This window comes from Alosa pseudoharengus, unplaced genomic scaffold, assembly GCF_046254945.1.
Source record: "Alosa pseudoharengus isolate Yale_2024_CS ecotype anadromous, Long Island Sound unplaced genomic scaffold, YU_APseudo_1.1 YU_APseudo_1.1_scf_7, whole genome shotgun sequence".
Lineage (NCBI taxonomy): Eukaryota > Metazoa > Chordata > Actinopteri > Clupeiformes > Clupeidae > Alosa > Alosa pseudoharengus.
Genome location: NW_027468859.1, coordinates 28,156,434 through 28,172,764, shown reverse-complemented (window position 1 = coordinate 28,172,764; position 16,331 = coordinate 28,156,434). Strand labels below are relative to the sequence as shown.

The window sequence follows — 16,331 nt, the reverse complement described above, 5'->3', positions numbered from 1 at the left end:
ATTTTCGTGCTTCAGAGACAATAAACAGCAAAATTAAGGTCGGTTGTGGCGTCCATGATTCCACAATATAACCGACTTATCGCAGTTTCAAAATAACAAACTGGAATTGATGGAATTCATAAATTGTGTTTTGCATAGGCACATAGTTTTACTGCCTAAAACTAGTCCTTTAATAGAAACGTAGGCCTATGCTATTTTAAACACCTTTATAATTTCACTCTAAAGCTGTTCTAGGCCCATTGATCGACACAGCCAACTGATGAAGCACATACAGCTACTCACTCAGCCCAACCATGGTCTGCGTTGCCATTTCCCCCTATAATTACTTTTTTGGTGAATCAAAAGAGTAATGCGTAGCATAGCCTAGGCCTATTCTCCACTGTAATCATTACTACTGGCCATGTTAACTCAAATACAGGTACGCTATGTGATGGTGATATGGAGTGCAAAACAAAACAAAAGAGATACTGTGTAGGCTATAATGTAGCATCATGCTCTTTCAAATGTGATGAAAAATCTAAAATGTTTCAATTGATTGTCATATATCACATCATAAACAACATCATGGCTTGTCGGCCTATTTATGTGTATTTGGAAAAGCATGCACTGTTAGAATAGCCTATGATAGTATGATGATATTTCTGAAATGTGTAACAGCAGGAGCTTTTATTTTGAGAGAAAAGTAGGCTAAAACTACTTCCTATAGGTGGCCCTATACATTCTCATAATACATGAAATATTTAACATAAGCCTATATTCAAATCCATAATATTTAACATAGGCCTATATTCAAATCCATAATATTTAACATAGGCCTATATTCAAATCAATAATATTTAATAGCAGTTTGATATTCTCTCAAACATAGGCCTAGAGGAAGCTTTTTCTTCAATTCTGGCACATGAAAATATAAGGACTAATTTGGCTGTTTGTTACTGATAAGACTAAATATCTTCTTGCTCTTAGGTGATTTTTTTAAATCAAATAATATAGCTATAACTGCATATTCAGCAAAAGTAGGTCCAGACTCCAGTTCTGGATGGTTTAACATGGTTTTGTAAGCTTGTTTGGGAGTCTTGACTTGTCATAGGCCAGGCCTTGTTTAATTAAGCTAAATACATGTTGCATTTTGCCTGTAGTAGCCTACTAACAATAGTAAAAAAAAAAAAAAAATATATATCTTCATTAGGCTATGTTCAAGGTTTTAGACCCATTTCATCCCCCAGTGGCCCAACTAAGTATAGGCTGAAAAGCCCTTTTAGACATCACACTTTTTTGCCAGTTGAATTAAAGTAGCCTATCTGGCGAGTCGCCTGCTATTAAATGTAGGCTGGTAAAGTTATGCTATATTCTTGCATTCGACTTGGAGTGAGCGCTTCCATATACGTTTTGACAGTTTTCGTCTTAACCACGCCTTGTTTCTGAACAGCAGTGTTGTATTGGTCAAAAAGCCGGACAACGGGGCCACATTGGCTGTTTTTTTCATAGGGGTCCCAAAGAACTCAGAGATTTGGAATATTGGGTTACAGTGTGGCAAAATGGCGACTGTCATTCAAAATCCACTGAAGTCGTAAGTAAATTACAATTTTTATTTATTATATTCATGCATTTTTCCTTCGCCAGATAGACCCAGGTGCTGTTATTTGGCGTTATGTATTAGCTTAGAGCATAAGAATTGTTCAGAATATAGCCATAAATATACCTGATGACTGCCAGATGAAGTGTCTCCATACATTTTGTTTTATTCTCTGACAAACAGTCTGGGTATTATGCGACTAAGTGAAACAAACTATATGCTGTTTGATCGTGTCTAATATGCTAAAGATGCATGACTTTCGCCAAATAAATGTAGGCTACACATAACGTTAGAGCAGGTTAGACCAACATTCAGGCTACTTGCAACTCATTTATTTGACTTATTTGACAGTGCGCCCACAGCCTCTCTGAGCGCTGACTGACAATGTCCAACATATTGCTGTAAAAAGCATTCTTGAAAAAAAAATGTTATATGTAGCGAAGTAGGCTACTGCACGAACAAAAGCACAGAGAATAGGTAAAAGTAAATGGGGCTATCATTAACACTCAATAGCCTAGGCTACCCCAGAAGAGGTGTTTGTAGATGTGAAAACGAAACATAAGCAACATCGTGCAACTCCGTCGAAGTCGTTTCTTTGTGCACTGTTTGGCATCTCACAGCACTGCGAACAAGCAGACATGCGGCCTCGATAACATTTTTCCGTGCTTGTTGAGATCATGAAGGGAAGTGTATGATCACGGGACGGTTCGTTTAAGGATGTACTCATACCGTTGTTAAACGTAGGGCAAAGGAGACAATTAGCCTAGGTCTACTATTCACGCATGGCATAGCTAGTTGGCTTATACTTTGTTTATGAAAAGTAGCGCGTGTAAATATTTGACTAATAATAACTTGAACTTAATTAGATCAACGTGCCTGTGTCCATTTCTAAAGTCCATTTATATCATGACCAAGCACAGTTTTGTTTTGCGAGAATGAGAAACATTTATAATGTAGGCTATACGGTTTTCAGTGACATTCAATTGACGTTTTGAATCAGGAAGACGCCTGCCACTGTGAGATTTCACAGGAACAAATATAGCATTCTTTCCAGACTATTCCGTTAGCCACTTAAACATGTCGGCAAAGAATAGGGTTACTCTTGGAAAAAAAGCCCTTTGTTCACTTGCTTGTGGGGAAAGTCTCCGGTTGTGGAGATATAAATCAGACATTGATATCACGCCTATATTTTCCCTGCAGTGAGAAATGCGTTTAGGAACCGCCTCCCCCTCCTGCTCCTTCCCTCTGGTTTACCTCTCGGCGTGTTTTACAATGTAGGTAGTCCGCTATGCAAGACGCGAGACTTGTGTGTCATTCAGTGCCCTTGTATTGTAAGTAATGCTAGATTTGAGCGACAGTGGTCTGTATTAAATTGTAGGCTACGCACTTTTTTCTTTCATTCGTTCTTTCTTTATGTCTGGCTGTCTTTCTTTCTCTCACTAAAATGTCCAAAGAAAAAATACCTCAAACTAGCCGGATCAGATCTCTCCTCATCTTGAATATCACTTGTTTGGCAGGTGGAGAGGAAGAGAGTGGAGTTTTAAGAGCTTCACCCATAGAATGCTGAGCTACCTCTCTCTTTCTGTGGGCAGAGACAACAGCCAGACTCTTAAGTTTGCCAGGTGTAATTTGTGGACGGCTTCTGGGAATAAGGGGAACATTGTTTACCTTTCATTATGCGCTGATCAGTCAGGGAAAATGTGATTTGAGCCAGATCTAAGATCTTTTTGCACCATGTTTTTTTAGAGGGGGTGGGGGTGTACTAATGGATAACACAAGTCTGAAACATAAACATTATCATTAGGAAAGGTTGTATCCTCTATGTGGCTGTATATGGTATTTATGCAACACTGTAAACAAAGAGAATCCGCTCAGCAGTGGGGAATTCAGTGAAACTAGTGGTGCATGCTTTATTACTCTGACCTCCAAAATATGTGTGCTACATATTCAGAGGAAAAGAATTATGCAAAACCTTTGTGTGTGTGTGTGTGCGCGCGCGCGCGTGTGTGTGTGTGTGTGTGTTATATACACATCTGCGACCTGTGTATGTGGACTCTTTGAGTGCTGGAGTGGTTGTAGATTAGCGATGTCCCAGCGTACTGTCCCTCTGTCCCTTTGGGCCCATCTGTTGGGATGAGTGGTGACGGAGAGGTGATGCTCGGTGCGGAGAGAAAGCCCATCTGCTCCCCCCAACTCCCCATCGCTAACTTGGCCTCCGAGTGGCCAGCACCCCCCACGCACACATCCCAGAATGCATCAGGAGCTGAGCAGGATAGCGCCTCATACCGCGCACAGTCTGTCTGTAACACACAGGTCCTCCAGTTGTTGCAGCCCCCCTATAAAAGAAAAAAAAGCTTCACTGTCTTTCTGTCCTCTTGTCAGTATGTAAATTGATGTATTGTGTAAATCTGAGCGTGTGTGTGTGTGTGCGTGTGTGCTTGTGTGTGTGTACACACCACACACAGCCATGGGAACCTGGTCCCCTCCCCCCCTGTGTTGCGTGTGAGCCCTGGTGGTGAGGAGGGGGGGGGGGGGGGGGGGGGTTGAGCTGTCTGTCTGGATGAATTTGGCCGGTGCTGCAGAGCCGCTGTCATAACACAGAGGTACCCAGAGCCCTTTGTGTGTCCCGGCCGGGCCAAAGGGGCCGCCCCCATGCCGCCGTTTATGGCGGCACTCGGAGGAGCCATTAGGCCCTTTTTCCTGTGAAGCACATATGATCTGCATGTCTGCATGTGTTTCTTTATGCTTTAGACAGGAGAGAGAGGGAGAGAATGTGTGTGTGCATGCGTGTGCATGTGTGTATTCTATTCTAAGTGTCCCCCATGCATTCTTCTGCCAGTGTAGGGTCTTGCTAGCAAGACAGAGAGAGAGAGAGAGAGGGAGTGAGAGAGAGAGAGAGGAATAACATTTTACCTCAGCTTCTGGTACATCCTGTGCCATAGCCTATATGAAAGCAATGTCTTGTGTGTGTGTCTGTCTCTCTATCCTCACTCTCTCCCTGTTCTCCTCTCCCTCCCCATCTACAAAGGAGGAGTGTGGCCAGGTCTATGGGGAACATGACCTTGATCTCCTCCTCCAATGCCCACTGGCTTGTCTTCCTCCTCAACCCCCCGCCCTTCTCTCCCCTCCTCTCCTTTCCTCGCTTCTCTCTCCTCTCCTTTCTTCTTTTCTCTCCCCTCCTCTCCTTTCCTCGCTTCTCTCTCCTCCTCTCCTTTCTTCTTTTCTCTCCCCTCCTCTCCACTTCCTTTGCTTCCATCCCCCCCTCCTCTCCTCTCCTCTCCTCTCCTTTGCTTCCATCCCCCCTCCACTCTTCTCCTCTCCTCTCCTTTGCTTCCATCCTCCTTTTTCATTAGGCCCCAGCTCAGGTCCTTCCTGAATCTCTCTCTTTCTCTCTCTCTCTCTTGTCCTCCAGTCAGATCTAGTTGAGAGAGTGCAGGTGATTATGAGAGGCAGTCAACATATCCAAAAGCCATTTGATCTGGGAGCGTTTCTGTTGCTGGAATAGAGTGTTCTGTTATTCTTGCTGTTGCTGTTGTCATGTTTTGTTTGTTAGTTTGTTTGTCATGTGGCTGCTGGCATGTGGCTGAAGGCAAATATTTATTTTCATTATTTTATTTCCACAGAAGAGAGAATTAAATACATAGTTGCTTGTGCAAAGTATCATGCAATATGTACCGTAGAACATTTTAGCATTTTAACAATACACCCTGTGTGGAATCTGAAATATTTCACATCATGGTTGAAAACACAGCCACAAATCATGAGCAAATGTGAACTGCACGGACTGCTTCCAAATATGTGATTTCCAAGAAAAATATATGTTTTAGTTTATGGCAAGAGTAGGATGTCTCTCTTCTGCTTTAAGTATATTTCTTCTCCATCTGCACTCTTATGTTCTGGTGTGACATGTGATACTGCTTTTTCATATAGCAAATCACTTTTGATTGGCATCTCTCTCTCTCTCTCTCTCTCTCTGCTGCGTCACTCCGCTCCCACATAATGTGAAATTGAAAACACATTGCTCTCAACAATGGAAGCCTATAGGTTTACTGGCTGTCATAAAATCCAAGTGCTTTGTCCGGCCCAGAGGTCTTGACGGTTTGTCAAAAAATTTACTCAAACTCAAAATATATACCACAGCTATAGTACATGATTTCCTGGATACTTTAATGCTTCCCTCTTTTATCATCCACCAAAGCATCACTCTGGTTTCTCAGGTCTTTTTCCACAGGCCTTGTTACATTAGGACTATTGTAACTACAGATATTATATGATTATAGTCGCATGATCGGTGGTCACAGTACAACGATGTCGCAGTGGTTAGGTACCCCCACCTCAGGGCCCGAATAAAGTCCTGCGTCTGTGTCCCGTGCACGTGGTACGTGACGAGAATTGCGTCATCAGCGCAGCATTTGTGGGGGTGTAGTGTGCCTCCCAACATATGTGCCCGTGCGTCAGTGTGCCACTTCCTTCAGTGGTGAGGTACCCCCACCGTAGTGGTTAGGTACCCTCATCTTAGTGGCTGGATGGCCAGTCCTTTTCTGCGGTGTGGGGGTAATTCATTGTCAGTTGGATTCATGAGCGTGTAACAAGACTGTGTGTCCTGTGTGTGTGTGTGTGTGAGATATAGTGGGACAGCTCTCCCCCCAAGTCCTCACTGCCTCCCATAAAGCAGCCTTGACAGGGACAGATTGCCTCTCCCTCAGTCCTGGTTCCCTCCAGCCAGGGACCAGTGCATCCAGCCACTGTGTGCTGAGGTTCTTCCTCTCTGGAGAAAACCTCTCTCTACGCCAAACTTCCTCTCAAACTTCTCCTGTCTCCTTTCTCTGTCGTTGGGCTGTCTGAACACGCAACAGAATTATACATAGATAAAATCAGTACACAATACTCCAGCCGTGTTCATCCAAGTATGTGTCAGTGAGTGTCTACATTGTTCTGTTTTCATTTCAAATCTGCAACACTTTTACTTTCAAAATTACAACAATCATTCACACTACTCTGGCATTTTTTTTGTTTAAGCCCCTGATGTATTGTTTTGTAGAGTTCAGGTCCAGTGCTTATGAAGAGCGTGGCACTGCTGTGAGGGTTTGGTTATGGGGAGAGGGGAGCCATGGTGGGATTAGTTTGATTCTGTTTGTTATGTGTTATGTGTTGTGGATAGGGGAGTGTGTGTGTGTGTGTGTGGGGGGGGGGGGGGGGTAGTATGTCAGGCAAGGAGCTTAGACAGAGGGACATTTTAGGTTAGAAAGAGGGAGCTGAGGCACAGGAAAACAGAGGGAATATATAGAGGTGAAGATAAAAGAGAGAAGAAGGGTGTTGGTGAAACAGAGGGGGGGGGGGTTTGGAAGGAGCTGGTGTTGAAGAGAGGATTGGGATGAGGAAAAAGAACAACATCATATATGCGACTATAACTATAATCATGTATATTACATGATTATAGTCGTATAATCACACAGTCGCATATACTGTATATATTTAAAGAGAGGCAGAGAGAGAGGGGCTGGTGTAGGGGACACAAGAGATAAAGATCTCCACGAAGAGGCACTGTTTTCTTCCCAATCTAAAAATGGTTCCTCCGTTTACTTAAAATGAAGGGGCTCCACTTGGAAAAAGGGGGAGAGACAGAGAGAGAGAGAGAGAAAGAAAGAGAGAGCCTTAGAGAAAAACAGTGAGAGTGAGTGAGAGTTACAGAGAAAGGCAGAGGGCTCATGATTAAGACTGCCCAATGGAATACACTACTTAAGAAAAAGAACCCCTTTGTTCTTTCCTGTCCTAAGCGGACTCTCTCTGCACTAAAAGACTGAAGGCGTTTGGGTTTCTATGCAGTATTGAATATTCATCAAGCCTCCGTCCTTTCCGGAGTGTTTGTTTTGCACGTCTACATGCCATGCTAATTATCACAATGCTGCCTGTGAAAGAAATAATGATAATGGCTAATTGGCCTGGAGGCCATTGGTTATTCATAGGCACCTGCCGTCGTAGTGTGCGCCGGTAGGCTGTCTCTGACGAGGGTGGAAATTGAAACACAGTTTAAACACAGTGAGTGAACAGATTCTCCCAGTTGTCAGAGTGTAAAAGAGCAGCAATAACAATAAAAGTGAAACTGAAATGTACATTTCAATACTGAGAAAACATAATTGTGGTCTATAATTGTAATCGCAGTAATTATCCCAGATGTCTGGTGTCTGGTGGCGAGCTTCCTCAGTGTCCTTTCCTGCGTTCTTTGTCCTTCTCAGAGCACTCTCCCTTTCTCTCGCTCTCTCTCTCTCTCTCTTTCTCTTGTTCCCTGTTTTCTCTTGCAATCTCTATCTATTTCCTTCTCAATCTCTCTCTCTCTCTCTGTCTCTCTCCATCTTATTATCTTTTAAATCTTCTTTTTCTCCCCCACTGCTACTCTCTCTCTCTCTCCCTTTCTCTCTCTCTCTCTCCCTCTCTCTCTCTCTCTCTCTCTCTCTTTCTCTCTCCTCTGGCCCGGCCTCAGCACTGTCTCTTTGTAAGAGTCTGTCTTTGGGACGGCCTGAGAGAAGGGGGCTCCCCCCTGGTCAATTTGGGCCTCTGTTGACGTGGAAACATTCCCCTTCTCCTGTGTTCCCTCACTCAGGAGTGTGTGTGTGTGTGTGTCTGACCAGTGCTCATGGGCTCATAGTGCTTGAGTTGGTTGGTCACCACAGGGTCAGACCCTCAGCTGCTTATGGTCAGCTTCCATAATGGATTCAAATGCAGATAGGTGAAAGATGCAGTCCTGATAGAATGTCTTGTGTTTGTGTTGTGTTTGTGGCTTTTTCTTTGGGGCTGTGTTTCTGCAAGGATGAGACTGATTTGTTTGAAAGTCTACTCCAGTGGAGGCCTAGTGGCTTTGTTGTTGTGCAGAGCAAGATGATATCATCACATGTAAATGAACAGCCATGACACACCAGATAGAACTCTTCCTTTTCTCCTTCTCTGCAGAGAGCTCAAGAATGAATTCCTCACTCTAAAAAGTGTTCCATTTATTTTCACACCTCCCAATGTTTGGTTGACATGTTAAAAGGTCCAGGAAACTGACAGAAGGGCTGTGGAGAATAAAACCAAACAGGGCATAAAATGCCTCCCATTATGTAAAGTTTACATTACTTATGTAACCATACATGGCTATTGTCTACCCTGAATACCCTTGCTGCTGTTCGGTAAAATTGACCGCCGTGTGTGTGTGTGTGTGTGTGTGTGTTCGTGTGTGTGTGTATGTGCGTGCGTGTGTGTGAGTGTTTGTGTGTGTGTGTGTTTGTGTGCAGATATATTTGCCTATACAGGTGGTTTAGTTGCATGTCAGTGTGCCTGCGTTGCGTTGTGTTGTTGCCTGTTCATGCGAGTGCTGGGAGAGCACTAAGCCCTCTGACCCACACCATCACTGTAAAGACAGCTGCTCGCTCAGGCATGCTCTGACAAAGGCACTCGCACAAGTAGGACACAGTCAGATTTGATCCTCTTTCGCTTACATAAGGGCCTCACCAGCCTCGAGGAGATAACACAGGCATTTCATTTTACATGAAGAAATAATGTACACAGCAAACACTGGAAGCGAGAAAGAGATAGAGCAAGAGAAAGAGAGATAGAAGGGGGGATATGGTTAGAGAGAGAGAGAAGAAAGAGAGAGAGAGAAAATGGGAGTGCAGTACACAGAATAGAGTTTTAGAGTTGACTTATCCTGGGGAATTGTAGATTCTATCACAGTGAGTTTGGGTGTGGGTTCACTGGCGTTATATAATTCTTATTACAGTTGAGTGCCGTGACAACCCAGTTTTTTTTATTTATTTTTTTAAATGAGGCCTGAAAGGTCTCTGTAATGAGCAGTTGTTTGCGGCTATCGACGCCAGGCCCTGCGTGTCTGTTAAACATCTGCGTGTAGTAGCCAGCCTTCTACCAAAGACTCTCACAAGGCTCATTTAAGCCACCAGGCAGCTGTTCCACAGCAATAAAGACCACTGGCAAATTGCCAAAACCTGTACTGTGCGTAACCCTGTGTAAAAAAAGAGACCTCTGCAGGTCTTGCAGGTCTAAATGCTAAATTCCTCTCAGTTTCAAACTGGGATGGCCACACCGTTTCAATTAGGCCCTGAGAAACCTCTTCTAAAGGGTGTAGCCGGCTAACATGACTCAGTTAGTTAACGGTGATGTAATGGGGTTCTAGAGTCTCAGCATGAGAAAGAACAACAGGCAGTCTTCACTATCTTTGTCTGGCAATCTCTGTAGAGTTTCCTGCTCACCAAGGCTGTCAGCACAGAATTCTTATTGTTTTATTTATATTTAATGGTGATGGAAATGAGCCCTCACTTGATAATGTGTTGACCAGTATAAGCCTCCCTTCTCAGTGTGCAGATCAAAATGGAAAAAAAACTTGTTGACGCTTTTGGCCACTATTTGGAAAATATTTACATCACTTTGCTTTTCCCGAGGAAGTGATTATCATCACACCAAAATGGCATCATTTCTTGGGCTTGTCATAGCAGAGGGCAATCAATGTATCCACTTAACATGCAGGAGAGAGTTAAACGGGCCGTGTGTCGTGCCCAGTGGCCAGTGTTTTTAGTGGCCAGTGCTGGGCTCTGGTGCAGAGGTCTTCCCTCCCCCACTGTCTTGTTGTGAGCAGTGCTGTGTGTTTTGTTATTCCCCCCATCAACTGTGTTTGGCCAACCTCGTGCAGATATCGGTCCAATCAGTGAAGTCTTTTTTAAACACGCCGAGGTGTTTTTCTTTCCTCCTCTCTCTTGCGCGTGCGCACACACACACAAACACACACACACACACGCACAAACACACCACTTTGCCACTTTTTCTCATGTTCTCATGATCTTCTCTTCCTTCCACTCCCTCCATCACCTGTATTTGCTCACCCCCCCTTTCTCTCCCTCCCCCGCTTTCTCTCCCTCTCCCTCTCCCTCTCTCTATCTCCCTCTCTCTATCTCTCTCTCTCTCTCTCTCTCTCTCTCTCTCTCTCTCTCTCTCCCTCCCTCATGAACACTGAGGGCCTTTGTGCCATTGGTCGGTCTGGGTAGGAGCTTTGTCCAGCCGGACATTCCTCACATATCTGTGCATTTCTGGCCCTGGGATGGCAGATCTAATCGAGGTGGGGGGAAGAGGTGGAGGAGGAGGATGAGGATGAGGATGAGGAGGAGGAGGTGTGTAACCTCTCGCCCTCCATCAGACCTTAAAGGGTGTTTGGTTGCATGTTGAAATGCAGTACTGTATGTGGTTTAAGTGCATCAATGTAAAGGTTTAAAGGTTTGATTACTAGTTCAATAAACAAATGTTTCCCTTTAAACTCTCTCTCTCTCTCTCTCTCTCTCTCTCTCTCTCTCTCTCTGTATATATATATATATATATATATATATATATATATATATATATATATATATATATTTGTATAGATCCACAGCTAAGGACCAAGGCTCTGGCATCAGATTTTCAGTGACATTGATGTGGCTGAGAGGATATTTCCTGATAGCCCTGTGTGTGTGTGTCTGTGTCTGTGTGTCTGTGTCTGTGTCTGTGTGTGTGTGAGAGAGAGAGTGGCAGAGAGAGAGAGAGAGAGAGAGAGAGAGAGAGTGTATGTATGAGTATGTAAGCCTGCAGCAAATAGATATCAACCAACTATATTACAAGCATAGCTGCTTGAAATAAACCTTACACAGCTTTGACCAATACTGTGGATGATTTGTGATCAAATTAATCTTTGGACTGTGGTGTTTCTGCAGAAGAGCTATTTTCGGAACACAGCACATCTCTAGACACTGTGGCATCTCTTGACAGCGCAAACGAGTTCCCTGCAGTTTGATGTCCTTGAGCGTCAGGCTAAATGCGGCCTCTCTTACGAACTGCTCCTGACGGCCGCCTCTGCTTTCGTCTCTGCTCTCCCTTCATCTTTTAATAGCCACACTCTCTCGCCCCAGGGCGAGAAAAGAGCTTCTGCTTTTGTCCCCCTTTCAAACTGAGCACATATAAACACAAACACAAACACAAACAAAGAAACAAGCAGCCATAAATTGCTCATGTGATAGATAGATAGTGTCCAAGTTTGCAAAGAAACCACAAAGAAGACAAAGACGTTTCATATCGCTCTGAAACAGATTTGCCTGTGGTCTGAAAAACAAAAACAAAATGTTCTTCCGATGCTTCAGGAAATCATTTCTTGGGGGTCCTAGAAAGCTGCTCAGAGCTGAGGCCCACAGTAAGGTATCAGAGAGAGCCTGGTACTGCCTGCTGTTAGCTTTGGCCAGTTTGGTCCTGCAGCTTTGGCATCACGAATGCCAGAAGCACAGGTGCTGGGAAGGATTCTCTGCTGTCTTGGTTCAAGTCCACGGACTCAGTGGCTTGGAATGCTTAGGGGTAGAATGGAATGGAATGGAGGCAGAGGCTGTTGAGGCACTGACGTTCCCAACTCCAGAAAGTGCCAGCCAGGAATGTGGGTCATGCAAGATGCCTTACAAACAACCTCAAAGTTTCCCTGACAGTTTTGTGGTTGGCAGTGGTCAATGGTGGACTTTGGGTATGCAATGTGGTATCAGTCAAAGCTGTGACTGTGTGTGTCTGTTTTGTCTCCAGGTTGGGCGACCAGTTCTACAGGGAGGCCATCGAGCACTGCCGCAGCTACAACGCCAGGCTGTGCGCCGAACGCAGCGTCCGAATGCCCTTCCTGGACTCGCAGACGGGTGTGGCCCAAAACAACTGCTACATCTGGATGGAGCGGCGCCACAGGGGACCAGGTGAGTGACACACCTCCCTGACGCTTGAGAAACAAGTGTGCAGGAATGACAATAGAGGGAGTGAATGACTAATGAATGGATGGATGGATGGATGGATATGCCGTAATGCAAGCTATGGATGATGTATGGAAATATGGGCTATGGTTTAGTATATAGGCTATGGATGATGGATGGAGATACATGTATAGGCTGTTGATGATGCTTGAAAGGTGGATGCAGGCTGTGTATGTAGGCTAAGGACAATAGCTTTACAGAGGTAGGTTATGGCTAAAAGGCTAAATGTAGGTTATGGATAAATGTAGGATATGAACACTGATTGACAGACAAAAGTTATGGCTCAGTGGATTAACATGTGGTCAGGGGAAGAAGCATCTCCTCCTGTTACACACGTACGCATGGCGACTGACTGGACCATCCGTATAGCCTTTGGCTCGTCCAGCGCACTTAACCCTGGGGTCATTTAAAGAAGCATGTTTGATGTGTGGTAAAGGCCTCAGCGTCTGGCTTCACTGAGGAGAGAGTCCAAGTGGAAACACATTTGCACATTCCGTGCTGTCCGATCCCAGTACCATGACAAAGCCACGCTCAGAAATTGTGAGCAGATATGTAAGTAGAAAATGGAGTCTCTCTGTGCGGCACCTGTCTGGTGGTAGCCTCGCATTCTTGTCTTTTTGTTTTCATCTGGCAACCTCGGAACAAGTCAATATCAAGATCTGGTTGAGTCGGAGGTGGTGTTGGTCGGTTGGAGAATAGCTTGCCTTCTCCTGCAGAACAGCATAAATAGAATCAGCATCTCGCATGCAAAGCCTGCGGGCCCCACCCTGTACTTAGTGGCCTGGCCAGTGTTTATTACATGTTTCAGGCCAGGCTTATCTTCTCTGCTACTTTCACTGTGCATTCCTTCTCTTTGTCTCTCTGTCCCTCTCTCTATCTCTCTCTCTCACACACACACACACTCACCCTCTGTCTGTCTCTCTGTCTCTATAATGCCTTCATATACTCTCTTCCACTCTTTTTTTCATTCTATCTCTGTTTTCACTGAGTGAGGAAGAGAGGCATGAACTGTGTTGTCCTGACGTTTCTCATAAGCGCAGAGCCGCTGGGATTGGCTGCCCCAGACTGCAGTGTGTGTTTGATTAGTCAGGTCCTGAAGATCACCAAGCCTATCAGGGGTCTGTGGAGAGGGGATAGGGGATAGGGACTGTGTGTGTGTGTGTGTGTGTGTGTGTGTGTGTGTGTGTGCTTACTTTGCATTTGTGTGGGTAATATACAGTACACCAATTTTGTTATATGTATGTTTGTATGTATGCATTATGTGCATGCGTGAGTTTGTGTTCATGTACATGTGTGTGCGTGTGTGCATGTGTATATGTATGTGTGTCTGTGTGTGCATGCATCTGTGTGTGTGTGAGTGTGAGAGTGCAGAATTCATCCACTGATGTCCTGTTTGTGCTGGCTCAGGCTTGGCTGCGGGGCAGATGTATACCTACCCAGCCCGCTGCTGGAGGAAGAAGAGGAGGCTGCACCCCCCTATAGATCCTCAACTGCGCCTCTGTGAGCTGCGCCTCGGTAAGACACCTCAGCATTTACAACCCCCCATCTCTCTTTCTCTCTCTCTCTCTCACTCTCCCACCATCTCTCTTTGTCCCGCTCTCTCCTCAGCCTCTTTCTCTCCTCTGTTTCTCTGCCCCTCTCTATGTCTTTATTTTTCTCTTTGCACTGTCTCTCTTTTCTCTTGGCACTATTCTCTCCTTTCTCCTTGTTTTCCTCTCTTTCTCTCTCTCTCTCTCTCTCTCTCTCTCTCTTTCTCTCACACACTCTCTCTTCGCCTCTTTTGGCCCCCATTCTTTGTCCTTATAGAAACTGTAGGCTACTCGCTGTTTTTTGACACACACACCCCTCCCTCCCACACACTCACATGCACACATCCTTACACACACCCCTCCCTCCCACACACACACACCCTCTCTCCCACACACATTGAGCACTGTATCATTTACAGTACACTGTACACCTTGACCCCACGTTCCTTCTTATTCTCTCTTTTCTTCCTCTCTTCTAATCTCTCTCTTATACTCTCTCTCTTCTCCTCCCTAGGCCTCTCATTTCCTCTCTTTCTTTCTATCTCTATTTCATTATCCCTCTCTTTCTTTCTCTTTCTCTTTGGTCCCTCTGTCACCATCTCTCTCTCTCTCTCTCTCTCAAATTCAAATTTTCTACATTCAAAGTTGCTTTATTATCTCTCTCTCTCTCTCTCTCTCTCTCTCTCTCTCTCTCTCTCTCTCCCTCCCTCTCTCTTCTCCTCCACCTAGTCCATGGTGGCTGGAGGCTCTGTGGTGTTTGCAGGGCTCCATCTGGCTCTGATTACCCCACGTCTCCTGGTTCACCCTGAGCCTAGTCCACACAGCCTCTCTGGGTTCTGGCACCGCTCCCTCCTTTCCTGCCTATCTCTCCTTTCTTTTCTTTCTTTCTTTCCTTTTCTCTTTCATTCTCTCTCTCTCTTCCACCTGTGACCAGAACCCCAGCAAATGTTGCCCTCATCCACCGCCCCTTTCCAGGGCTCTCCACTCGACCACCACCCTCGTCCCGATCACTGGGCCATGCATTTGGCCATGCAGCATTAGCCTAAGTGAGTTGAGAGAGAGGGCAGGAGGGAGAGAGAGAGAGAGGGCAGGAGGGAGAGAGAGAGAGAGAGAGAGAGAGAGAGAGAGAGAGCAGGAGGGAGAGAGAGAGAGAGAGAGAAAGAAAGAAAGAGAGAGAGGGGGGGGGCAGAGAGAAGTGGACTGGACAGAAATGTCGTATGGAAGAACACTTAAGGAACCTGATAAGGCGAAAGGGGAAAGGATTGGGTAACACTTTATTTGGACAGTCTGCCTTGCCTACAGAGGCTGCACAGATGGTTTGTTAAAATTCACTTTCTGTCAGTCGCTCACTTAACCAAACTCAACCCCTAATCCTAAAGTCAGTAAACTTTCAACAGATAGTTTGTTTATAATCTGAGTATCTGTAGACAGACTATAAGAGACAATCCAAATGAAGCATGAATGGATTGTGGTATTTGTTCCCTGCATCACACACACACACACACACACACGCACACACACACACACACACACACACATACACACACACCTAACCCCACCTAACCCCACCTAACCCCATCTCTCCCTGAGAGCCGTTTGATCCTGCCGTCCATGGCAGTGGCGCTGGGTCCAGAGAGCTGTGTTGTGGGGTTTGGGAGAGGAGTGAGCAGCCCCTAAGTGTGGTGGGATGAGCCAGGGGGAGAATGGAGGAGCCACATTCCTGCTGTGCATAGCTCCAGTTAGCCTGCTGTTCATAGCTCCAGATAGCCTGCTGTTCATAGCTCCAGATAGCCTGCTGTTCATAGCTTCAGTTAGCATGCTGTTCATAGCTCCAGATAGCCTGCTGTTCATAGCTTCAGTTAGCATGCTGTTCATAGCTCCAGTTAGCCTGCTGTTCATAGCTCCAGATAGCCTGCTGTTCATAGCTCCAGATAGCCTGCTGTTCATAGCTCTAGTTAGCCTTCTGTTCATAGCTCTAGTAAGCCTGCTGTTCATAGCTCTAGCCTGCTGTTCATAGCTCTAGTTAGCCTGCTGTCCATAGCTCCAGTTAGCCTGCTGTTCATAGCTTTAATTAGCCTGCTGTTCATAGCTCTAGTTAGCTTGCTGTTTATAGCTCTAGTTAGCCTGCTGTTCATAGATCTAGTTAGCATGCTGTTCATAGCTCCAGTTAGCCTGCTGTCCATAGCTCCAGTTAGCCTGCTGTTCATAGCTCCAATTAGCATGCTGTTAATAGCTCCAGTTAGCATGTTGTTCATAGCTCCAGTTAGCATGCTGCTCCAGTTAGCCTGCTGTTCATAGCTCCAGTTAGCCTGCTGTTAAATAATGCAATGACTAGTACAAGAGGCCCATGTGCACACACATACCATAGCTATGTCACAAAAGCATGTGGATGTTTTTTGTGTAAGTGTGTGAATTAGGTGTGTGAATCTGTGT

General features: G+C 45.2%; 1 protein-coding gene across 2 annotated transcripts in view; it reads left to right on the top strand.

Moving 5' to 3' along the window:
- The first annotated feature begins 1,308 nt into the window (after nt 1-1,308).
- dpf3 (double PHD fingers 3) overlaps nt 1,309-16,331 on the top strand; it is a 36,567-nt gene continuing 21,544 nt past the window's right edge. For both annotated transcript variants that reach the window (XM_076272819.1, XM_076272818.1), the window contains exons 1-3: nt 1,309-1,570; nt 12,155-12,315; nt 13,777-13,884. In XM_076272819.1, coding sequence (XP_076128934.1) covers nt 1,539-1,570; nt 12,155-12,315; nt 13,777-13,884 — 301 coding nt within the window. In that variant the 5' untranslated portion in view covers nt 1,309-1,538. The remainder of the gene's footprint in view (nt 1,571-12,154; nt 12,316-13,776; nt 13,885-16,331) is intronic.